Source organism: Oncorhynchus nerka, linkage group LG22 (genome assembly GCF_034236695.1).
Source record: "Oncorhynchus nerka isolate Pitt River linkage group LG22, Oner_Uvic_2.0, whole genome shotgun sequence".
Taxonomy (NCBI): Eukaryota; Metazoa; Chordata; class Actinopteri; order Salmoniformes; family Salmonidae; genus Oncorhynchus; species Oncorhynchus nerka.
In genome coordinates, this window is record NC_088417.1 from 17,500,736 (window position 1) to 17,526,764 (window position 26,029).

Consider the following 26,029-nt stretch of genomic DNA (forward strand, 5'->3'; position numbering starts at 1 on the left):
CTGGTATGTTTACTTGTTTTCATTGCTTTACTGGGAAGCTTAGCAGCAGTAGATATTCCCATGTTATATATGTTAGTGCAGGGTGAGCTGCCCACGGTGGACTTCCTACTAGGGCACACCGCCTCAGTGCTAACCTGCATAGATCTGGTTCATAGGCACAAGATTGCTGCATACTAAAGCTTTAGGATCAGCAGAGGCATTCAGGCCAGTTAAAGGGACATAAATTAGGTTACTTACATTGTGTCTACCAATGCCCCTGGTGTAATGTACATTTGCTAAAGCATTGTGATGACTCAGTGACACAATGGTAGGGATTAAGTGAGCTGGGCTTTGAGTCATTGATAAGTCATTGTCTCAACGCAGCCTTATAATGCTGTGAAAGGATCTAGGACCCCAAATGATTTGGGTGGATCCCATCCTCCTTATAAAGCTTGTTTTGTTTCCAAAAGGTATAGAAATTGTCCACAAAAGTTACACCCATTAAGCTACTATAATCACGTAGCCAGTTTTGAAGAGAAAGAATCCTGCTAAAGTGTTCAATGCCACGATTCAGAGAGGGCACAGAGCCACGATATGGTGGGTCTTTTATGAGTGTCTAGCAGAGAGTCAGTCAGCTCTTTAAAATCCAGATTCAACTGTTCAGAGCTGCCCTTCATAATGTCATTAAAACCCACATGGACTACGATAGAATCAATGTCCATGTCCTGGCGTAGGACATTCGGGAGCAGCTTAGTAATGTAATTTACTTAAGCTCCTGGGATAGGACATTGTTTTTGCACCAGGAACAGTCACATTTCTTACCACGGCGCTGCCCAAAATCACAGCTGGCGAGAAGGACTAGGAAATCCACCCACTCCCATGCTTCACAGGATGGTGCAGGCCTCCGAGAGATGGAGAAGCCCCGCTTGATCCAGAGCAGGGACGGAAGGTTTCTGACGTCGACCTCAAAATCATAGGGGAATGAGTAGGAGTAGGCACAGCGACCGCAGACACAGGTACGCCCAGCGACGACGGTGCAGGTTGATCAAGCTCCAGGGTGGCGAAACTATTCGTTGTTTGTATTCGCTCCGGCCCTCTCGTTGACATTGTAGACTGCTTTGCGGGAGGCCGCTATCGTCGTCTTCCATGGCTCGTGACATGCCACCATCGTTGATTGCCATGCTCCTCTTGCTGTGCTCCTTAGACTCCGCTATCAGATGGGGGAGGAGAGCCAGGAGATGGCTCCCCTGGCGAACAAACTCTGGGCAGCAGTGACCAGTCGGATAACAACAAATGACAAGACTGAGATGCATCCAACATGCACAAACGCCGTCCAGCCACCGGCGTAGAAATGGTAAACATTCCACTCATTCCACTCAATTGCCGCATTGGAACTCTGAGTGATCCAGTTTGTCCTGAAACAAAGCGTAGTAGATACAGCCCCTACAGCGCTGGAACTCTGAGTGATCCAGTTTGTCCTGAAACAAAGCGTAGTAGATACAGCGCTGGAACTCTGAGTGATCCAGTTTGTCCTGAAACAAAGCGTAGTAGATACAGCGCTGGAACTCTGAGTGATCCAGTTTGTCCTGAAACAAAGCGTAGTAGATACAGCGCTGGAACTCTGAGCGATCCAGTTTGTCCTGAAACAAAGCGTAGTAGATACAGCTCCTACAGCGCTGGAACCGTACAGACAAAGTAGGCTCCATTGGAAAACTAATCTGGGACTAACTTCATTAGCTTAATGGCTAACGTTAGCCGCTTAGCTAGGTTAGTGGCTCTTTCAAGCCATTCTACAGCCAATTCATCCCAAAGGTGTTCAATGGGCTTGAGGTCAGGGCTCTGTGCAGGCCAGTCAAGCGCTTCCACGCCGATCTCGACAAACCATTTCTGAATGGGCCTCATTTTGTGCACGGGGCATTGTCATGCTGCAACAGGAAAGGGCCTTCCCCAAACTGTTGCCACAAAGTTGGAAGCATAGAATTATCTAGAATGTCATTGTATGCTGTAGGGTTAAGATTTCCCTTCCCTGGAACTAAGGGGCCTAGCTCAAACCATGAAAAACAGCCACAGACCATTATTTCTCTTCCACCAAACTTTATAGTTGGCACTATGCTTTCGGACAGGTAGTGGCCTTCTGGAATCCGCCAAACCCAGATTTGGCCGTCGGACTGCCAGATGGTGAAGAGTGATTCATCACTCCAGAGAACACGTTTCCACTGCTCCAGATTCTGATGGCGGTGAGCTTTACACCACTCCATCCGACGTTTGGCATTGCACATGGTGACATTAGGCTTGTGTGCGGCTGCTCGGCCATGGGAACCCATTTCATGAAGCTCCCGACAAACAGTTCTTGTGCTGACGTTGCTTCCAGAGGCAGTTTGGAACTCGGTAGTGAGTGTTGCAACAGAGGACAGTCAATATTTTTTTCAGCACTCGCCGGTCCCGTTCTGTGAGCTTCTGTGGCCTACCACTTTGTGGCTTAGCCGTTGTTGCTCCTAGACCTTTCCACTTCACAATAATAGCACTTACAGTTGATCGGGGCAGCAGGGCAGAAATTTGACTTGTGACAAACTGACTTGTTGGAAGGGTGGCATCCTATGACGGTGCTACTTTATAAGTCACTGAGCTCTTCAGTAAGGCCATTCTACGGCCAATGTTTGTCTATGGAGACAAACACATAGTTTTGTGTATATATAGTGTATCTGACCCTGGGCCAGTGGTTAAAGAGCATCTGAGAGAGACTGATCTGCATGTGTGCACACATTTGTTTATGTTTTATTATTATACATTTTTTATCTTTTGATCCGTGGGGGGCTTTTGAACATTTCTTTGGATTCCTCATGTTTAACTCCTTGTTCAAAAAAACATTTGGTCCAAATCGGATGTTACTGTAGGTAGTATATTTATTGAATAGTATATAAATCCTATAGATTAAAATGGCCAGTTTGGGTGCAATCGATTAGCTTAATTTCTCAGAGATCAAATTATATTTGAAACAAAACAATGTTTCAGGAATGCTAATCTTATCTGTTTCTATCTGTCAAGCCTCTTTCTTGTGTTTTTAGGGCTCAATGCCCAGATAAACTGTTCTTATGGCACTCAGTGTTATTAGTGTGTCTACATTTAAATATCTCCTTCCCTACCAGTCAGCCTCTATAGCAACACTATTCTGTCCAATATGCTGTGTATTGATCTTTGTAGCCTTGGGGGGAGGGAAGAATCACTGGATTAGTGAGGCAAGTGAAGCAGAGATGAATGAATGCTGTGTTTATATATACACACACAGAGAGAGCGAGAAGAGAGAGTGAGAGAGGTGCCGCCGCCGTGTCTTCGGTGTTTCAATCTGCATTGGATTCATGACAGATTCAGATGGGTGGAATGCCTTTGATATGGAAATGCCACTGCTGGAGATGGATGCTCTCACACCCACACACACAGCTCAGGTGTCTCAACCTGAGAATGAGATTGACCTGTGACCCCCTGATGTGTGTGCATGTGTGTCACACGTAGAGCATGAGAAAACAGTCTGCTGTGTCCTGACCTGTCTATGGTAGGAGGTTATGTCCTTCCTTCCCCCTATCCTCCTGCCTTCTTCCGTGTGTGCGTGTGTGCGTGCGTGCGTGCGTGCGTGTGCGCGTGTGTGTGTGTGTGCATGTCACTGCCAGGGCGGGAGCTGCTTATTGAATTAGTAGTGTTGATCAAACAGCTTGAGTCAGCAGGAATCCTTTTCCAGGTGAAGTAGTCAGCCCATAGAAATAGATTGTAGCCTTCCAGCCGTGGCATCGCTGTGTGCCAGCTTGTACGCATCATCAAACTGCTCATCTGCGTGTGCTTGCTCCCAAATAAACCTTCCAATACCTATTCAATACCCTTAGAATAAAGGAGGATTGGAGGTGAGCTTTCAAACAGGACTTTGTCTTTTTAGCTTGAGTTTCTTGAATCTGCAATCATTGCAAATCATGAGAAGAGACTTTTAGTTTGTTTCTTACTGTGACCACTGGTCAGCCCCTTGTTGTCAGGCAGTTGTTGTATCAGACATTCAATACAATCCTTAACTATCAAGTAGCCAGCACATAGTTCTGAGTGGGGTGTGTTCATTGCAGTGTCTCAGTGACGAGCCTGTCATCTGAGGAAGGCTGTTTCTCTCAGGAAATGTGGTCTGTTCTGTTTGCTCCTGTCATAAAAGCCCCTCAGTTTCTCTCAGGAAATGTGCAGAATGTACAGTATGAACAGAGGTGTTTATAATGTGGTTGTGCTATCAGATCAGGGAAGGTAGGATCAACGTACTAAACAGATCAACCTCTGTAACCATCTCACCCATTGTTTACGGCCAGTGTGTGTGTGTTATTGTGTATCAGAGAGAGGGTATTCCTGGTTTGCCTCCTCTCTATTCAATGTAAACAAGTTTGCTATCCTTAGCAGCACAGTAGCTGCTGTAGTGAAGTAAATCCTATTTAAAAATCTACCCTGCTTGCTGTTAGACTGTGGCTAAGGCCCTACCATTATCTAAAGCATATTAAGTGTCAGTGGAGACCAATGAGTTTGATGTTGTTTATGAATTTCAGGAAGCGTTCTGGTTCTCCATTGGCCAGGGAGAGGACAGCAGGTATTGTGTAGATGAATAATATCAGTTTCCAGTTTAAGGGGAAGTTCATGTGTGTATGTGTTTCTGTCTGTTTGTATCTTTGTGAGTGTTTTCCTGTGTGCAGGGTATTATAGCTAGTGGTAATACCGTTCCATCCACACCTAGTGAGTCCAGGCAGTGAGACTGGTGTACAGGGAGGCTCAGTCTTTACACTGACATTGTTTGACAGGTTTTTAAAAAACGTAAAAAAGCAACACCTCACGGAACAACGCCTCTCCCCATGTGACCCACTTGTTGTGTGTATATAATGACATGTATGTGTAACTGATAGATACACACACACACACACACACACACACACACACACACACACACACTGCATGTTAATGTTTTTAAATGTATGTAAATTGTAAAAAAAAAAAAAATTGTCATGTGTCAGACCCCAGTAAGACTAGCTGTTGCCATTGGCGTCAACTAATGGGGATCCTAATACATCATATCAAATCAGGGAGTTCTAAGCCCTCTTTACACTGACATTCTGTTTGACAGAGTGACAGCCCGAGGGGGTGTTAAAGGGCATGACTGTCCTCTTGGATACTGGGGACGAAGCGGCTGTACAGACAAATCTCACTCGTACTTAGATAGCATGGAGAGATGACTGCAGGGCTGGAGCCTGGGCTGACACTCTAAAGGCCTAGTTTCAAGTAGGATAGCAGCCTACACAAGAAATAACTAATAACCATCTAGATGCCACCTTGATACACACATACAGTCTAGAGGTCAACCGATTAATCGGAATGGCCGATTAATTAGGGCCGATTTCAAGTTTTCATAACAATCGGTAATCGGCATTTCTGGACACCGATTTGGCCGATTTTTATAATATGTTTTATTTTTTTATTTAACATTTAAAAAATCATATTTGATACCTTTATTTAACTAGGCAAGTCAGTTAAGAACACGTTCTTATTTTCAATGACGGACTAGGAACAGTGGGTTAACTGCCTTGTTCAGGGGCAGAACGACAGATTTTTACCTTGTCAGCTCGGGGATTCAATCTTGCAACCTTACAGTTAACTAGTCCAACTCTCTAACCACCTGCCTCTCATTGCACTCCACGAGGAGCCTGCCTGTTACACAAATGCAGTAAGAAGCCAAGGTAAGTTGCTAGCTAGCATTAAACTCATCTTATAAAAAACAATCAATCAATCATAATCACTAGTTAACTACACATGGTTGAGGATATTACTAGTTTATCTAGCGTGTCCTGCATTGCATATAATCGATGCAGTGCGCATTCGCAGAAAAAGGACTGCCGTTGCTCCAATGTGTACCTAACCATAAACATCAATGCCTTTCTTAAAATCAATACACAGAAGTATATATTTTTATACCTGCATATTTAGCTAAAAGAAATCCAGCAGGCAATATTAACCAGGTGAAATTGTGTCACTTCTCTTGCGTTCATTGCACGCAGAGTCATCCGACCATTGATATGGTCGAATCCGGAAACTATCATTTTGAAAATAAAACGTTTATTATTTTCGCATATATGCATATGCAATAATAATAAACGTTTTGTTTTCGAAATGATAGTTTCCGGATTCGACCATAATAATGACCAAAGGCTCGTATTTCTGTGTGTTATGTTATAAGTCAATGATTTGATAGAGCAGTCTGACTGAGCGGTGTTAGGCAGCAGCAGGCTCGTAAGCATTCATTCAAACAGCAATTTTGTGTGTTTTGCCAGCAGCTCTTCACTGTGCTTCAAGCATTGCGCTGTTTATGACTTCAAGCCTATCAACTCCCGAGATTAGGCTGGTGTAACCGATGTGAAATGGCTAGCTAGTTAGTGGGGTGCGCGCTAATAGCGTTTCAAACGTCACTCGCTCTGAGACTTGGAGTAGTTATTCCCCTTGCTCTGCATGGGTAACGCTGCTTCGAGGGTGGCTGTCGATGTGTTCCTCGTTCGAGCCCAGGTAGGAGCGAGGAGAGGGACGGAAGCTATACTGTTACACTGGCAATACTAAAGTGCCTATAAGAACATTCAATAGTCAAAGGTATATGTAATACAAATGGTATAGAGAGAAATAGTCCTATAAATACTATAATAACTACAACCTTAAACCTCTTACCTTGGAATATTGAAGTCTTATGTTGAAAGGAACCACCAGCTTTCATATGTTCTCATGTTCTGACATTAACTTTTTTACATGGCACATATTGCACTTTTACTTTCTTCTCCCACACTTTGTTTTTGCATTATTTAAACCAAATTGAACATGTTTCATTATTTATTTGAGGCTCAATTGATTTTTATTGGTGTATTATATTAAGTTAAAGTAAGTGTTCATTCAGTATTGTTGTAATTGTCATTATTACAAAGAAATTGTTTTAAAAAATCGGCCGGTTAATCGGTATCGGCTTTTTTAAAAAGTCCTCCAATAATCGGTATCGGCTTTTTAAAAAGTCCTCCAATAATCGGTATCGGCGTTGAAAAAAATCATAATCGGTCGACCTCTAATCCCGACGACACACAGAGCGTAAATATATATATATTGATTGCGATTATTCTCGAATGAGTGAGCGTTCATGTGCAAAGGATTAGCATTTCAATTGTTAAAATTATCAACTTTGTAGTGTCTCATCTCAGTTGACCCCCACTTCCCTTTTTGTCCACCAAGCCGCAATACCGGTTTATCCCACTAGGGGAACTCCGTTATCATTTCCTGTTTACTGTTTGTTTATGCATTTCTCTGAATTACTTAGTTAGTAAATAAATGATTTAAGACAATTGATGTATGAATGACTCATAGTGAAGACTGGGTTTGTGCAGATAACCAACAATTTATGACGTTTGGAATGAGACCAACGTGAGGTAAAATAAATAATTCATTCAATTAAGAAGACTATTTGATCAGATATTAAAATATATCTGAAAAGTTGTATTTGGAAAATTATGATTTTGTAATCTGAATATTTTCCTTGTGGCCAGACGGAAGCCACTCCTCAGTAAAAGGCACCTGACAGCCCGCTTGGAGTTTGCCAAAAGGCACCTAAAGACTCTCAGACCACGAGAAACAAGATTCTCTGGTCTGATGAAACCTAGATTGAACTCTTTGGCCTGAATGCCAAATATCACGTCTGGAGAAAACCTGGCACCATCCCTACGGTGAAGCATGGTGGTGGCATGCTTCGTGGGGATGTTTTTCAGCGGCAGGGATTGGGAGACTAGTCAGGATCGAGGGAAAGATGAACGGAGCAAAGTACAGAGAGATCCTTGATGGAAACCTGCTCTCAGACTGGGGCGAAGGTTCACCGCAGGAGTGGCTTTGAGACAAATCTCTGAATGAGCCCGGACTTGAACCCGATCGAACATCTCTGGAGAGACCTGAAAATAGCTGTGGAGCAACACTCCCCATCCAACCTGACAGAGCTTGAGAGGATCTGCAGAGAAGAATGATAGAAACTCCCTAAATAGAGGTGTGCCAAACTTGTAGCGTCATACCCAAGAAGACTCAAGGCTGTAATCGCTGCCAAAGGTGCTTCAACAAAGTACTGAGTAAAGGGTCTGAATAGTTATGCAAATGTGACATTTCCATTTTTTATTTGTAATAAATTAGCAAAAATGTTAAAATTCCTGTTTTTGCTTTGTCATTATGGGATATTGTGTGTAGATTGATGAGGGGGGAAAAAAACAATTTAATCCATTTTAGAATAACTCAACTCATTATGTTTGTCACTCACTCACTCGGTCATCAGCATTGTCATGTGTGATTGGTAGGCTACTGGTGGGAAAGCATGCCTCTCACTCTGCCTGGTGTCCTTTGATTACCACTCAAGCCCAGAATACACAGAACAACATAAAACACAGAACAACATAAAACACAGAACAACATAAAACACGAACAACATAAAACACAGAACAACATAAAATACAGAACACATAATACACAGAACACATAAAACACAGAACACATAAAACACAGAACACATAATACACAGAACCACATAATACACAGAACAACATAATACACAACCACATAATACACAGAGCCACATAATACACAGAACCACATAATACACAGAACAATATAAAAACACAGAACAACATAAAACAAAGAACAGATAAAACACAAAGCCTGTCAGCTCTCAGCAGAACCACAGAACCAGGTTAGTGCACAGACATCAATACAGGATGATAAATATGACTTCTAATGTGTTGTTTTTAGTGCTGCTTGGTGAATGTTGTGGATTGTGGAAGAGATTTTATATTATAGGGCAGAGAGACAGGCAACAAGAGGTGAAGTTAGTCACATTACATTTTCCCTGTTAATTGGCTGTATTCATAACAGCTTTGGGAGACAAAAGGGCTGTCATGGTTCACTTGCTGAAAATGAGATGCAAATTAATAATAGGTCATCCTATTGTGTGTGTGTCTGTGTGTGTGTGTGCGTCTGCCTGTCTTTGTGTCTGTGTGTGTCTGTATGCATCAGAGTCGTGTGGGTGTGTGTCTCTGTTGAATTCAGGTATTGGGAGGGTTGAGGCACCAAATCGGGCAGCCACTTCCACATGAATAAAAACTCCCTGGGGTGTCCAGGATGTTACTCTGTCTCACTGAGGGCCCTGGTTAGCTCTTACCGTTGCCATGGTTTCAGCGCTCAACGCCACTGGTGACAATTACTCGTCAACACTACCTACACATTCAACTAATGACATGATATAGCTGACAGTGAAGATGACTACCCCGACATTCCAATCCAACACTTTTTGTGTGTGCCTTGGTTTAAACAACTGTATGCCCAAGAGATGATCCAATACAGGGCTGATGTATGCCTGTTGAATAGATATCACTACATTATTTTGACTCCTTACACTCTCTTGCATATGAATCTGTCTTTATGAAACAGAAAAAAGCTATGCAGTGGATATGCTGTCTGAAGGATTCATATATTTTTTATTTGAAGGGTCTTGGTGCAGTCACAGTAGCACAGAGCCACTGTTTTATCTCCGCTACTCTCTCCCAGCAAGGACTGAGTCAACACGGCTCTGTTACAAAGGTCTGTCAGCCTGTGTTCTAATGCTGCTATGGGCTTCAAACAGTCGTGACCGCGAGGTCAATTTCTGGGGGTGATGGTGCTGAGCTGGAACAAAAATGTGCACACTGAAAGGCGAGAACAAATCTATAGGCTACTCCTCGTGAAATATGTACAGTGCATTCCAAAAGTATTCTGGCCCCTTCACTTTTTCCACATTTTGTTACGTTACAGCCTTATTCTAAAATTGATTAAATTGTTTTTTTCCCCCCTCATCAATCTACACACAATACCCCATAATGACAAAGCAAAACAGGTCTTTGACAATTTAGCTAGTTTATTACAAATAAAAAACGGAAATGTCACATTTGCATAAGTATTCAGACCCTCTACTCAGTACTTTGTTGAAGCACCTTTGGCAGCGATTACAGTCTTGAGTCTTCTTGGGTATGACGCTACAAGTTTGGCACACCTCTATTTAGGGAGTTTCTATCATTCTTCTCTGCAGATCCTCTCAAGCTCTGTCAGGTTGGATGGGGAGCGTTGCTGCACAGCTATTTTCAGGTCTCTCCAGAGATGTTCGATCGGGTTCAAGTCCGGGCTCTGGCTGGGCCACTCAAGGACATTCAGAGACTTGTCTCAAAGCCACTCCTGCGGTGAACCTTCGCCCCAGTCTGAGAGCAGGTTTCCATCAAGGATCTCTCTGTACTTTGCTCCGTTCATCTTTCCCTCGATCCTGACTAGTCTCCCAATCCCTGCCGCTGAAAAACATCCCCATGAAGCATTCCACAACCATGCTTCACCGTAGGGATGGTGCCAGATTTTCTCCAGACGTGATACTTGGCATTCAGGCCAAAGAGTTCAATCTAGGTTTCATCAGACCAGAGAATCTTGTTTCTCGTGGTCTGAGAGTCTTTAGGTGCCTTTTGGCAAACTCCAAGCGGGCTGTCATGAACCTTTTCCTGAGGAGTGGCTTCCGTCTGGCCACTCTACCATAAAGACCTGATTGGTGGAGTGCTGCAGAGATGGTTGTCCTTCTAGAAGATTCTTCCATCTCCACAGAGGAACTCTGGAGCTCTGTCAGAGTGACCATCAGGTTCTTGGTGACCTCCCCGACTAAGGCCCTTCTCCCCCGATTGCTCAGTTTGGCTGGGCGCTCTACGGACAATTCCTTTGACCTCATGGCTTGGTGTTTGCTCTTACATGCACTGTCAACTATGGGACCTTATATAGACAGGTGTGTGCCTTTCCAAATCATGTCCAGTCAATTGAATTGACCACAGATGGACTCCAATTCAGTTGTAGAAACATCTCAACGATGATCAATGGAAATAGGATGCACCTGAGTTTAATTTCGAGTTTCATATCAAAGGATGTGATTACTTATGTAAATAATTTATTTCTGTTCTTCTTTTTAATTGCAAAAATGTATCAAAAACTGTTTTCCCTGTCATTATGCGGTATTATTTATAGATACATTTTTTTATTTAATCAATTTTAGAACAAGGCTGTAACGTAACAAAATGTTGGAAAAGTGAATGGGTCTGAATACTTTCCGAATGCACTGTATGTGTCAGGCACTAGCAGGTTATGAGCTATTCAGTGAGGTGCAGAGGTCAGATACGTGAGCATGTCTTGATCCACACTAGAATGTGTAATGAGTAGTTCATCTGCTCTTCAACAGCACATTATGGACCCCCCCCCTTTCCTTACCTCTCCTAATAAATATGTGTTGGTCTGATGTAATTAATAAGGAGCATCCAGACACTGCACGTGATGAATTTATTAAATTGCTTCTTCCAATTATTGATAAACCTTTTAAGAAACAGACTTTTAGAACTGTTAAGCCTCCATGGATTGAAGAGGAATTTAAAAACTGTATGGTTGAAAGAGATGTGGCAAAATGATTGGCTATTAAGCCTGGCTGCACATCTGACTTACTGCAAATTGAGAAATAATGTGACTAAACTCAAGAAGAAGAAAAATAAACTGTATTATGAAGCCAAGATCATTGATATAAAGAATGATGGAAAAACCTTTGGAGGACTTGAAATGAAATGATGGGCAGAAAGACATTCAACTCCATTTTCATCAAATCGGATGACTTATCCACTAAACCATTTGATGTTGCCAATTATTTGTATGATTATGTTTACTTCATTGTCAAAGTGGGTCAACTTAGGCAGGAAACTACTGAGAGCTGCTGAGGATGGTAGCTGACTCTATATTCACTCCTATTTGTCATATCTTTAATCTGAGCCTAGAGGAAAGTGCTTGTCCTCAGGCCTGGATTGAAGCCAAAGTCATTCCTCTACCCAAGAATGGTAAAGCGGCCATTACTGGTTCTAACAGCAGACCTATCAGCTTACTGCCAGCTCTTAGCAAACTGTTGGATTTTATTTATTTGCTACTAAACACAATACCATTTCTCTGTAAACAGATGAACAACAGACTTTCAGCATGCTTATAGAGATGGGCACTCAACATGTACACAAATGACTGATGATTGATTGAAATACATTGATAATAAGAAGATTGTGGGAGCTGTATTATTCGTTTTCAGGGCAGCCTTTGATATTATTGACCATAACATATGTGTTATGACTTTTCAACCTCTGCCATATCGTGGATTCAGAGTTATTGATCAAACACAGAGGGTTTTCTTTAATGGAAGCTTCTCTAATGTCAAACATGTAAAGTGTGGTGTGTTGCAGGGCAGCTCTCTAGGCCCTCTGCTCTTTTCAATTTTTTACCAATGACCTGCCACTGGCATTAAACAAAGCCTGTGTGTCCATGTATGCTGATGATTCATCCCTATCAGCAACCACAGCTAGTGAAATCCCTGCAACCCTAAACAAAAAGTTTCAGTCAGTTTTAGAATTGGTGGCCAGTATTAAACTGGTCCTGAGCATGTCTGAAACTAAGAGCGTTGTATTAGCTGCAAATCATTTGCTAAATTCTAGACAGCTGAATCTGGTAATGAACGGTGTGGCTGTTGAGCAAGTTGAGGAGACTAAATTACTTGGTGTTACCTTAGACTGTAAACTGTCATAGTCAAAACATATTGATTCAATAGTTGTAAAGATCAAATCAAATGTTATTTGCCACATGCGCTGAATACAACAGGTGTAGACCGTGAAATGCTTACTTAACCAACAATGCAGTTCAAGAAATAGAGTTCAGAAAATATTTACTAAAAAAACTAAAGATTCTCCCATCTCCACAGAGGAATCTGGAGCAAAGGGTCTGAATAATTATGTAAAAAGGTATTTCAGTTTTACATTTGAATACATTTGCACCCCAAAAAAAATTGGGTATTGTGTGTAGATTGATGTGGGGGGAAAAGCAATTTCAATTCATTTTAGAATAAGGCTGTAACGTAACAAAATGTGGAAAAAGTCAAGGGGTCTGAATACTTTCCGAATACACTGAATGTGTAACTTTTAGATGCGCGCACACACACGCAGACACCCACACACACACAGACACCCACACACACACTACATGTTAAGGTGTGTAAATTGTAGTCTTGTCTGTAATGTCTTTTTCGTTTTGTGTCGGACCCCAGTAAGGCTAGCTGTCGCCCTAGTAAAATAAAATCTAAATCTCTCATTTCTCATCCTCTCTTCCTCTCCCCCTCACTCGCTTTTCCTCCTCAACTCTCTCCCTCTCTCTGGTTCCTTATTCTTTCTTAATTCCATTGATGCCTCCCTCTCTCTTTCTCCCTCTTCTCTGTCTCTCTTTCTCCTCCCTCTCTGTATCTGAAGGTTATTCCTCCGCTGCGTCTCTTATCACTGTTGACTCTCCTCCCAGGGTAAGGCTTTAGTCCACATTGCCTTCTTGTTCCCTGCTTAATCACTGCCTCTTAGTCATACTAAAACTACCTCACTGGGGCTTTACAGCCCCTGTATAATAAAACTACCTCACTGGAGCTTTACAGCCCCTGTAGAATAAAACTACCTCACTGGAGCTTTACAGCCCATGTAGAATAAAACTACCTCACTGGAGCTTTACAGCCCCTGTAGAATAAAACTACCTCACTGGAGCTTTACAGCCCCTGTAGAATAAAACTACCTCACTGGAGCTTTACAGCCCCTGTAGAATAAAACTACCTCACTGGAGCTTTACAGCCCCTGTAGAATAAAACTACCTCACTGGAGCTTTACAGCCCCTGTAGAATAAAACTACCTCACTGGAGATTTACAGCCCCTGTAGAATAAAACTACCTCACTGGAGCTTTACATCCCCTGTAGAATAAAACTACCTCACTGGAGCTTTTACAGCCCCTGTAGAATAAAACTACCTCACTGGAGCTTTACAGCCCCTGTAGAATAAAACTACCTCACTGGAGCTTTACAGCCCCTGTAGAATAAAACTACCTCACTGGAGCTTTACATCCCCTGTAGAATAAAACTACCTCACTGGAGCTTTACAGCCCCTGTAGAATAAAACTACCTCACTGGAGCTTTACAGCCCCTGTAGAATAAAACTACCTCACTGGAGCTTTACATCCCCTGTAGAATAAAACTACCTCACTGGAGCTTTACAGCCCCTGTAGAATAAAACTACCTCACTGGAGCTTTACAGCCCCTGTAGAATAAAACTACCTCACTGGAGCTTTACATCCCCTGTAGAATAAAACTACCTCACTGGAGCTTTACAGCCCCTGTAGAATAAAACTACCTCACTGGAGCTTTACATCCCCTGTAGAATAAAACTACCTCACTGGAGCTTTACAGCCCCTGTAGAATAAAACTACCTCACTGGAGCTTTACATCCCCTGTAGAATAAAACTACCTCACTGGAGCTTTACAGCCCCTGTAGAATAAAACTACATCACTGGAGCTTTACATCCCCTGTAGAATAAAACTACATCACTGGAGCTTTACAGCCCCTGTAGAATAAAACTACCTCACTGGAGCTTTACAGCCCCTGTAGAATAAAACTACCTCACTGGAGCTTTACATCCCCTGTAGAATAAAACTACATCACTGGAGCTTTACAGCCCCTGTAGAATAAAACTACCTCACTGGAGCTTTACAGCCCCTGTAGAATAAAACTACATCACTGGAGCTTTACATCCCCTGTAGAATAAAACTACCTCACTGGAGCTTTACAGCCCCTGTAGAATAAAACTACCTCACTGGAGCTTTACAGCCCCTGTAGAATAAAACTACCTCACTGGAGCTTTACAGCCCCTGTAGAATAAAACTACCTCACTGGAGCTTTACAGCCCCTGTAGACTGAAACACACACACACACACACACACACACACACACACAGAGAGAGAGTAGCCAGTCATAGAGACAAATAGCAGTGGGAGAGAAAGACAAACCAGAAAGATCAAGGGAGCGGCCCTCTACACAGACAGACTGGTGTAGAATGGGATGAAAGCTTGACATGCTAATATGTCTTCAGATCAGTTGTCAGATCTGTTCTACAAGGACACAACACGGTTTCAGACAGCCACCCTCTAGTCTATATTACTTGTTCATAAATGCCCCCTTTATTTGGTATGTAACTGTATCTGGAGTACAAAGAGCTTTCAAGAGGAAATATTACAAATGATTCAATGACTGCCTGTGATCGACTGGTGATTTATTCTATTCCTACTAGACTGTAAAGTGGTCCTGAAAGGAAAAGGGAAACCAGTGTTGTGCGCTAGCTTGACTCTCAAGTAGATTTTGTAATATGAATAATTAAGCTGTCACTATTTGAATGGCCTTTTTAATAACAAGAGGGCAGTGTTCTTTGGAGTGTTGCTATGTGTTTTAATACACTTCCTAAACTGCTGTGAAAATTGGCATACACACACGTCACACACGCACACGTTTCCTCCCCTTGATAATAGTGTAACGACCATGGGTTTATAAGCGCGGAAATCGGCTCTGCACATGAGCATGCTTTTACGGCACAGTCGATAGCGCACCGGACCTTGGGCTCGAAGGTCGAGGGTTCGAGACCTGCTCCCTGCTGTTTCATTACAATACTCATGATTTGATGCCACCTGTATATCAGTGTGTGAATTAAACCCAGGCTTTGATGCCACCTGTATATCAGTGTGTGAATTAAACCCAGGCTTTGATGCCACCTGTATATCAGTGTGTGAATTAAACCCAGGCTTTAATGCCACCTGTATATCAGTGTGTGAATTAAACCCAGGCTTTGATGCCACCTGTATATCAGTGTGTCAATTAAACCCAGGCTTTGATGCCACCTGTATATCAGTGTGTGAATTAAACCCAGGCTTTGATGCCACCTGTATATCATTGTGTGAATTAAACCCAGGCTTTGATGCCACCTGTATATCAGTGTGTGAATTAAACCCAGGCTTTAATGCCACCTGTATATCAGTGTGTGAATTAAACCCAGGCTTTAATGCCACCTGTATATCAGTGTGTGAATTAAACCCAGGCTTTAATGCCACCTGTATATCAGTGTGTGAATTAAACCCAGGCTTTGATGCCACCTGTATATCAGTGTGTGAATTAAACCCAGGCTTTAATGCCACCTGTATATCAGTGTGTGAATTAAACCCATGATTTGATGCCACCTGTATATCAGTGTGTGAATTAAACCCAGGCTTTGATGCCACCTGTATATCAGTGTGTGAATTAAACCCAGGCTTTAATGCCACCTGTATATCAGTGTGTGAATTAAACCCAGCCTTTGATGCCACCTGTATATCAGTGTGTGAATTAAACCCAGCCTTTAATGCCACCTGTATATCAGTGTGTGAATTAAACCCAGGCTTTCATGCCACCTGTATATCAGTGTGTGAATTAAACCCAGGCTTTAATGCCACCTGTATATCAGTGTGTGAATTAAACCCAGGCTTTGATGCCACCTGTATATCAGTGTGTGAATTAAACCCAGGCTTTGATGCCACCTGTATATCAGTGTGTGAATTAAACCCAGGCTTTGCTGCAGAGCAGAGTGAATACAGCATCAGGCAGAGCACAGCGGCACAGCACCCAGACTCCTCTCGCCGAGTCTAGAACAATGATTGGGTGTGTTGTTGTGGCTCACACAGTCACCAAGCATACATGTAGGCCAATGGTTCCCCAACTCTTTATAGTCCCGTACCCCTTCAAACATTCAACCTCCAGCTGCATACCCCCCTCGGCAATGTTGGGTTGTATGGGAGAGTATGTCTTAAATCATTTCCCACACAGTCTGTGCCTGTACTTAGTTTTTATGCTAGTGAAGGCCGAGAAGACAAGTAGAAAAACAAAATGTATAGCCGATTGAAATATAAATGGACTGTTTGAAAATGTGAATCACGTTGTTATTTGGCGTACAGCGGACGGCATTGCACGTACCCCAGTTCTAAGGTATTGTTTCTCTTTATTCAACCCGCCTGCCACCCACCCACCTTGTAGCCACACAGTATTTAATGACCCTAAACTGTCCGCCCTGCTGATATAACTGCGGGGGCTGCAGGTTATGAGTCAACCCAGGCATCGCTAACTTCCTAATGAATGTGTGTAACCGGTGTGAAATGGCTAGCTAGTCAGCGGTACGCACTAGTAGCGTGTCAATCGTTGACGCCACTTGCTCTGCAATGGCTGAGGCTTTTGTGGAACGATAGGTAACAATGCTTCATGGGTAACTGTTGTCGACGTGTGCTGAGGGTCCCTGGTTCGAGCCTAGGTTGGGGTAAGGAGAGGGACGGAAGCAAGACTGTTACGTGAGTGCGTGCTTACGTGTGTGCGTGCTTACGTGTGTGCGCATGTAAGTGTGTGTGCATGTAAGTGTGTGTATCCCTTTGAGAATGTCACTATTCACAGTATGCATACAGACGTTGAAGGTTCTTCTAGCCAATCCTTGTCCTAATAGGTTCTTATCCTCTTCAAGCATGCATTAACACTTCACTCTGACTCTTCAGACATTCACTAGGAGCCGTGGATATGAGAGAGGGAAGATAGATCCGCTAGATGCAGGCTCCTTACCGCTGCCTGGCCCTGCTATCTGCTATTCCCAATGGTGTCATTAGTTTAGTAAAATACTGCAGAATTTACTCTCATCCTTGGCTGTTATTTCAATGTTTCTAACTGTCTCCCTCCCTCTCTTTCTCTCTTTTTTTTCAGAGGAAATAAAGGAAGAGTCTGAAAAATTAAGGTAAGTTGATTTGAATTCAGTTTCACAGAGATATATCCTGGTTACGCCCCGTGTGCATATTTTAAAAGATCTGGAGATTAAAGAGCCATAAGTTTAATAAATTGTGACAATAATATAATAACAAAACTCATAAGTAACAGAATGGCAGAAGTCTTACCAGACTTAATACATATCAATCAAACAAGGTTTATTCAAAATAGACACTTACAAACAAACACAAAAACATGATTCAGTTTAATACCATACGCAAAAAAAAAGAAGATATATATGTATCTATAATGGCTGTTGTGAATGGCCTTTTCAATTCAAAACTTTGGAATCTTTCAAATCGTATATAGATATCCTAAACCAAAAATATACACATAATAATCGTATATAGATATCCTAAACCAAAAATATACACATAATAATCGTATATAGATATCCTAAACCAAAAATATACACATAATAATCGTATATAGATATCCTAAACCAAAAATATACACATAATAATCGTATATAGATATCCTAAACCAAAAATATACACATAATAATCGTATATAGATATCCTAAACCAAAAATATACACATAATAATCGTATATAGATATCCTAAACCAAAAATATACACATAATAATCGTATATAGATATCCTAAACCAAAAATATACACATAATAATCGTATATAGATATCCTAAACCAAAAATATACACATAATAATCGTATATAGATATCCTAAACCAAAAATATACACATAATAATCGTATATAGATATCCTAAACCAAAAATATACACATAATAATTGCTTTAGAAAGGGGCACAAGACACAGATGTCCTCTCTCCCCCCTCCTGTTTGCACTGGCAATTGAACCTCTTACAGCCATAATTAGACAGGACCCAAATGTAACAGGTGTCAGTATTGGTAAACATGAATGTTTATTAAACTTATTTGCAGATGATCACCTGATCAATATTGAAAACTCAATGCCTCCCTTGGTAAAAAAATTTTTTAAAATCAGAATACTTAAAAATCTCAGGATATAAAATGAACGTGGAAAAAAACGAAATAATGGCAATAGGAGATCTACAGCAATCCTTTAAGTGGACCACAAAAAAATATAAAATACTTAGAATATATAAAGACAACTTTATCCCATTACTCAACAATATGAAAGCAGATCTAATAATGGAACAACCTTCCCATAAATCTTACAGGTAGAATAAAGATCTTCAGAATGGCATGGCTCCAAAAGATTGTATATTTATTCTCGGTAATAAGAATTACCCCACTGAAGACATTCATTAAAAAAGTATACTTGGTCTTACAAAACAAAACAAAAATAAATACATCCTAGTTAATTTAGGTGATTTTCTTGTTTCCTTTCACTTGCCCTTGAGTTTAGTGTAAAGAGTGTGTCTGTGTGTGTGACCTCCAGTGTGTTTTTGTTTGTCTCTCAGCCTGGTCTACTTCTAAAAGCCCTTTTCCCTGTCATTAATGGACCCCTGCCTAGTGCCTGGCTCTAGCCTGGGAGGGAGGGAGGGAGGGGGATGGCGACAACTAGCGTTACAGGGGTCTGACGCATAACGAAAAAGACATTACAGACTAAATACTACGATTTACATATATTAACATGTAGTGTGTGTTTGTGTCTGTATCTAACAGTTGCATATACATGTCAGTACATACACTCAAAAAGTAGGCTGGATTTCGCCTGGGAGAAGGAGAGTTTTTGTGTGTGTTTGTGGAGCTTTGCTGCCTGGTAACTGGGTCAGTGGAATGAAATGTACCATGAGTGCCACTCCTTTCCTCCTCATCCTTTCTTTCTCTCGCCATTTCCATCCCTCTCTCAAGATTCAGGACTCGATATAGACTTGAGACTGATGAATTGAAATTATCTGGCCAGATCTTGTAATGTTTTGTCACTCATTTTGTGGCACAGAGTCACAGTGGATTAGGCTACTCTCCACCCAACCAGAGACCGTATCGTACATGCAAAAAACAACAACAACAAAAAACAGGTTTGCTAGTGAAGCGCACACTCGGCCCTTTGATTCGACCAACAAACTGTCAATCCACACATTTCGGGTAACCTACAGTAACGCAGTGAGAAGGTTTTGGGGGGGTCACAAGTGTGAAATTGCATGGGAAAAATACAGAAATTCACACATATTTTTATAGGCTAGATAACCTACCATTTGTATTCTATATTTATACCTTTGTTTATTCGATCTGGTTACTAAGGCCTCCGGCATTGCACCAAATATCGTAATCTATGCTTCAGAGACAAAAAATGTAGTTGTGTTGACTGTTGATTAATGACCAGTCATCAGCATTGGCTCGTAAATGCTGGCGCACGTATCCAGATTAGTGACCAGAAAGCACTTGTTTACCTTTCTCCGGTTTGCCTAGCAAAAGCAGTAGCCTACCTACGTTAATATTATCCATATAAAATTCAGTTTAGCAATCTGCTACGGACTCATCTTTGCCAGAACAATAGGCTAGTGATTTCATTGATCATTTTCCTATTTCAGATAGGCCTAGTTTGGGTGGGTTAAAAGTATATGCCTCAGTGGTGGTACGGTATGTTTAAAGATAGCTGTAGCATCGCACTGCCTGGGCTCCAGAGAAGTGCGTGCGAAGGGGTCGAGAGCTTTGAACCACTCCTTTTTGTGGATCACGAGTCAAAAAGTTAGAGAACAACTGGACGAACAGATTGCTGATGTACAGCTATAGAATCGGTGCAGTGCAAACGTCAAATTGTAGGGAGAGAAGATTGACATAAATAAATATGCAGCTCAAAAGATTGTTTGGTGGTCAAGAGCATTAATTGTTTACTTTGCATGCTCACCAGCAACGGGGTTTCAAGCAACAATACTAGCATAGGCCTAATGGTCTTTTGGTATATCAAAATTGCTTGAAATTGATAATTGAGTTATGAAGCTTGCATTTGGAATTTGTTGATACAATTAATTATTACACAATCAAATTGTGTTGTAGACAAAATAATGAAAATGGATGTCTGGTAGCCTCAATAAATAGACAATAATTTAGTGTCCAATTTACAGTAGCTATTACAGTGAAAGAATACCATGCTATTGTTTCAGAGTGAACAGTTATGAACTTGAAAATGTATTAATAAACCAATTAGGCACATTTGGGCAGTCTTGATACAAAATGTTAAACAGAAATGCAATGTCATTGGATCAGTATAAAACGTTGCCCACAAACTGCCATCTAGTGGCCAAAATCTATATTGCAGCTGGGCTGAAATAATTCATTACGGCCTTTCTCTTGCATGGTACAAAAAAAGCACAATCTTTTTTTCTTTGTATTATCTTTTACCAGATCTGATGTGTTATATTCTCCTACATTCATTTCACATTTCCACAAACGTCAAAGTGTTTCCTTTCAAATGGTGTCAAGAATATGCATATCCTTGCTTCAGGTCCTGAGCTACAGGCAGTTAGATTTGGGTATGTCATTTCAGGTCCTGAGCTACAGGCAGTTAGATTTGGGTATGTAATTTTAGGTGAAAATTGGGGGAAAAAGGGGGTGGATCCTTTTTAAGGTCCTCACCTTAAAGGTACCTGAAGTACAGAGTATCAAAATCCTGAGACATTTGAAAAAAAAAACATGTTTAGGTGGGTGCAATAGCAGATATAACCTTATGTCTCTGAAATGTCAATCTGGGTTTTGAATACATAAATTATAGAATAATACTATTTTACCAAAATAGAGTCAGAACACATCAGCAAATCCATTAAGACATGTATTATGGTCATTAGACAAATTACTGCCATCACTGAACAACGATGTGACATTTGTTGTTTTGATTGCGTGCCATTATTGGCGACGAAGGGGTTCTGATTGGTCCGTCTGTATTTGTTCAAGCTTGTGATTGGATTGCAGATAGAACTTTCTAGTTGTTGATTTCTTTGACTTAAAATGTACTTTTTCAAAAATATAACTTTACGGATATATAAAGAACCAAGATCTATTATATGTGACTAACTCATTTGACACAAATGTCAGATAGAACCTTATGGTCTATACGTTTGTAGTTCAACAAGTCATTGCATGTGTAGATTTTTTTTTTACTTGACTTGAGACTTGACTTGCTCTTAGAATGCACGACTTGGACTTGACTCACGACTTGGACTTGACTCACGACTTGGACTTGACTCACGACTTGCACTTGACTTGTACTTGACTCATGACTTGGGACTCTTCTTGGACCTTGAGACTTGACTTGTGACTCGAATAGTGACTTGGTCCCACCTCTGCTATGTACTCATCGTCACATACTATTTAGCACACACCATTTAGCACATTCAACCTATACTGTAGACCATATAGCCCATCTATCCTATTTAAAAAGGACTGAAGACGTAAACAGATAACTTGTTTCCATTTAAACATATTTATTAGTGAAACCAAAGTGCTGTAACATATATTTAAATTAAATAGCCTAGTACACACACCAAAACAAATGTTCAAATCGAAAGGCTATTGCACAGAAAAAAACGTGGACAGTCGGTTGCATGGCAAATTCAGAACGCTGGACAGCGACATTATAATCTGAAGCACTGATCATTGAGAACGAGATCAAGATCAGAATGACTGCTAAGGCTTGGTCCATTAATTAAATTAGGTAGCCTAGCCTACAAAACTAAAGCAATACATATGTTCAAATCAAAAGGCCTGATTAACATGCCATCATTAACGCAGCCACATCCCGAGTCCTTGGTGCTGTGACACATTCACCAATGTTAAACAGTTCTGTTTTCAAAGATGTATCCCACGATGCAATACTCGTGATCATTTTAAGGATAACAAATACGACTTCACTTACGTTTGAATACCACCGCAGCAACTTCACTATTCGTCATCTTCCCCAATTAAGTAGGCTAGTTGTGTTATTTGGCTACGTGAAGAGAACCAGGCCCACATCTTCAATGCCTTGTGGAAAAGTGTGCATCGATTTCTACTAGATGAAGAGGCGAAATGAGTCCTGGCTTTTAAACCATACATGATTTTAGAAAATGTACATACTATAAAACATTAGATTTTCACATACTGAGAATGCGTTATGCGGGATTGCGTTTTATCTCGCTATTCATTGATTTTGGTAGCACATCCACATTTCAAATTGATCAGCTGTTGTCAAAGCCAAAATCAGTATGACATCCGGGCATTTAAAGTATAGATCGATTTTAGAAATGTTGCATACTATTAAACTTAATTTTTTGGCATAATCAAATGGCCTACTAAGTATGGGTATTCAGACACGGCCAATATCTAAGCTTTTCCTCACAAATTCCATGCCCAAGATGACTTTAGGTGGGGGAGGAGTGAGGGATGTAGTAAGTTTTTATATACAGACACCTTACCTAACCTTTCGCAAAGTTACCCTGGCTTTCGGGTTTTTAGAAAAATACGAAAAAACACCCATAACATCACTTATTCTCAAGGATCTTTTGTAAGCCAAAAAGTGTCAAAAGTTGTAAGACCAGAAGCAACGTGTTAGCATTCTCTAGTCTCCATAGATGTATGGCTCAACCCCATTTCATGTACATTATGAATATGAGCAGGCTAATCCTGTATGTTGCTTATTAGAGGGAAGAACACATGCTGAGCAGAGAGGGACTGTGACTCATAGAATTAGCATAAGTAGAATGGACATTTCCATTCAAAACAACATTATGTGATGAATGGACTCGACGGGAGACCATATTATATTTGAAATGCCCACATCGCCTCTCAAAATTCTGTATGCTTCCTCTTCTCCTTTTCCCCTTTGTCTCTCTCTCTCTCTCTCTCTCTCTTTCTCTCGTTCTCTCGTTATCTGTCCCTCTTTCTTTCTCTCTCCCTCTCTATCCCATGTCCCACTGCACTTTGCGAGGTCATCACTCTAAAGAAGCTGAAGTCATCCTTTCTCTCTGCCAAGACACAAACAACACAGCCCTTCACCCCTCTTCCTCGCTCTGTCACTCTCTCTCTCCCTCTCTCTTCCTCCTTCTCTCCCGCCATCCTTGGCTCAGAGCTCAGTGCAGTTTGGGTGTGGTTGTTCTGATGGATAATGTTTTACCGTACAGCTAAGGACCCCTGGTTTAGATTTATAATGTTTTAGGGTACAGCTAAGGACCCCTGGTTTAGATTTATAATGTTTTAGGGTACAGCTAAGGACCCCTGGTTTAGATTTATAATGTTTTAGGGTACAGTTAAGGACCCCTGGTTTAGATTTATAATGTTTTAGGGTACAGCTAAGGACCCCTGGTTTAGATTTATAATGTTTTAGCGTACAGTTAAGGACCCCTGGTTTAGATTTATAATGTTTTAGGGTACAGTTAAGGAACCCTGGTTTAGATTTATAATGTTTTAGGGTACAGTTAAGGACCCCTGGTTTAGATTTATAATGTTTTAGGGTACAGTTAAGGACCCCTGGTTTAGATTTATAATGTTTTAGGGTACAGTTAAGGACCCCTGGTTTAGATTTATAATGTTTTAGGGTACAGCTAAGGACCCCTGGTTTAGATTTATAATGTTTTAGGGTACAGCTAAGGACCCCTGGTTTAGATTTATAATGTTTTAGGGTACAGCTAAGGACCCCTGGTTTAGATTTATAATGTTTTAGGGTACAGCTAAGGACCCCTGGTTTAGATTTATAATGTTTTAGGGTACAGCTAAGGACCCCTGGTTTAGATTTATAATGTTTTAGCGTACAGCTAAGGACCCCTGGTTTAGATTTATAATGTTTTAGGGTACAGCTAAGGACCCCTGGTTTAGATTTATAATGTTTTAGGGTACAGCTAAGGACCCCTGGTTTAGATTTATAATGTTTTAGGGTACAGTTAAGGACCCTGGTTTAGATTTATAATGTTTTAGGTACAGTTAAGGAACCCTGGTTTAGATTTATAATGTTTTAGGGACAGTTAAGGACCCTGGTTTAGATTTATAATGTTTTAGGGTACAGTTAAGGACCCCTGGTTTAGATTTATAATGTTTTAGGGTACAGTTAAGGACCCTGGTTTAGATTTATAATGTTTTAGGGTACAGCTAAGGACCCCTGGTTTAGATTTATAATGTTTTTTAGGGTATTTATAATGTTTTTACAGCTAAGGACCCCTGGTTTAGATTTATAATGTTTTAGGGTACAGCTAAGGACCCCTGGTTTAGATTTATAATGTTTTAGGGTACAGCTAAGGACCCCTGGTTTAGATTTATAATGTTTTAGGTACAGCTAAGGACCCCTGGTTTAGATTTATAATGTTTTTAGCTAAGGACCCCTGGTTTGATTTATAATGTTTTAGGGTACAGCTAAGGACCCTGGTTTAGATTTATAATGTTTTAGGGTACAGCTAAGGACCCCTGGTTTAGATTTATAATGTTTTAGGGTACAGTTAAGGACCCCTGGTTTAGATTTATAATGTTTTAGGGTACAGCTAAGGACCCTGGTTTAGATTTATAATGTTTTAGGGTACAGCTAAGGACCCCTGGTTTAGATTTATAATGTTTTAGGGGTAAGGACCCTGGTTTAGATTTATAATGTTTAAGGGACAGTTAAGGACCCTGGTTTAGATTTATAATGTTTTAGGGTACAGCTAAGGACCCCTGGTTTAGATTTATAATGTTTTAGGGTACAGCTAAGGACCCTGGTTTAGATTTATAATGTTTTAGGGTACAGCTAAGGACCCCTGGTTTAGATTTATAATGTTTTAGTGTACAGCTAAGGACCCCTGGTTTAGATTTATAATGTTTTAGGGTACAGTTAAGGACCCCTGGTTTAGATTTATAATGTTTTAGCGTACAGCTAAGGACCCTTGGTTTAGATTTATAATGTTTTAGCGTACAGCTAAGGACCCTTGGTTTAGATTTATAATGTTTTAGCGTACAGCTAAGGACCCCTGGTTTAGATTTATAATGTTTTAGGGTACAGCTAAGGACCCCTGGTTTAGATTTATAATGTTTTAGGGTACAGCTAAGGACCCCTGGTTTAGATTTATAATGTTTTAGGGTACAGCTAAGGACCTCTGGTTTAGATTTATAATGTTTTAGCGTACAGTTAAGGACCCCTGGTTTAGATTTATAATGTTTTAGGGTACAGTTAAGGACCCCTGGTTTTAGATTTATAATGTTTTAGGGTACAGCTAAGGACCCCTGGTTTAGATTTATAATGTTTTAGCGTACAGCTAAGGACCCTTGGTTTAGATCTACGATCCATAAAGACAAACAGCACTCACAAATATGACTTTATCCTTGGTTTTATTCCATAGCAACAGTAACAAGGATGTGATTTTGGCCACAAAGGCTTTTGACAGTATAAAGACAC

At 40.9% G+C, this 26,029-nt stretch overlaps 1 protein-coding gene across 1 annotated transcript in view; it reads left to right on the forward strand.

The window, feature by feature from the left end:
- LOC115104924 (brefeldin A-inhibited guanine nucleotide-exchange protein 1-like) overlaps positions 1-26,029 on the forward strand; it is a 108,123-nt gene that overhangs the window by 21,049 nt on the left and 61,045 nt on the right. The window contains exon 2 of the mRNA XM_065006989.1: positions 17,692-17,722. Coding sequence (XP_064863061.1) covers positions 17,692-17,722 — 31 coding nt within the window. The remainder of the gene's footprint in view (positions 1-17,691; positions 17,723-26,029) is intronic.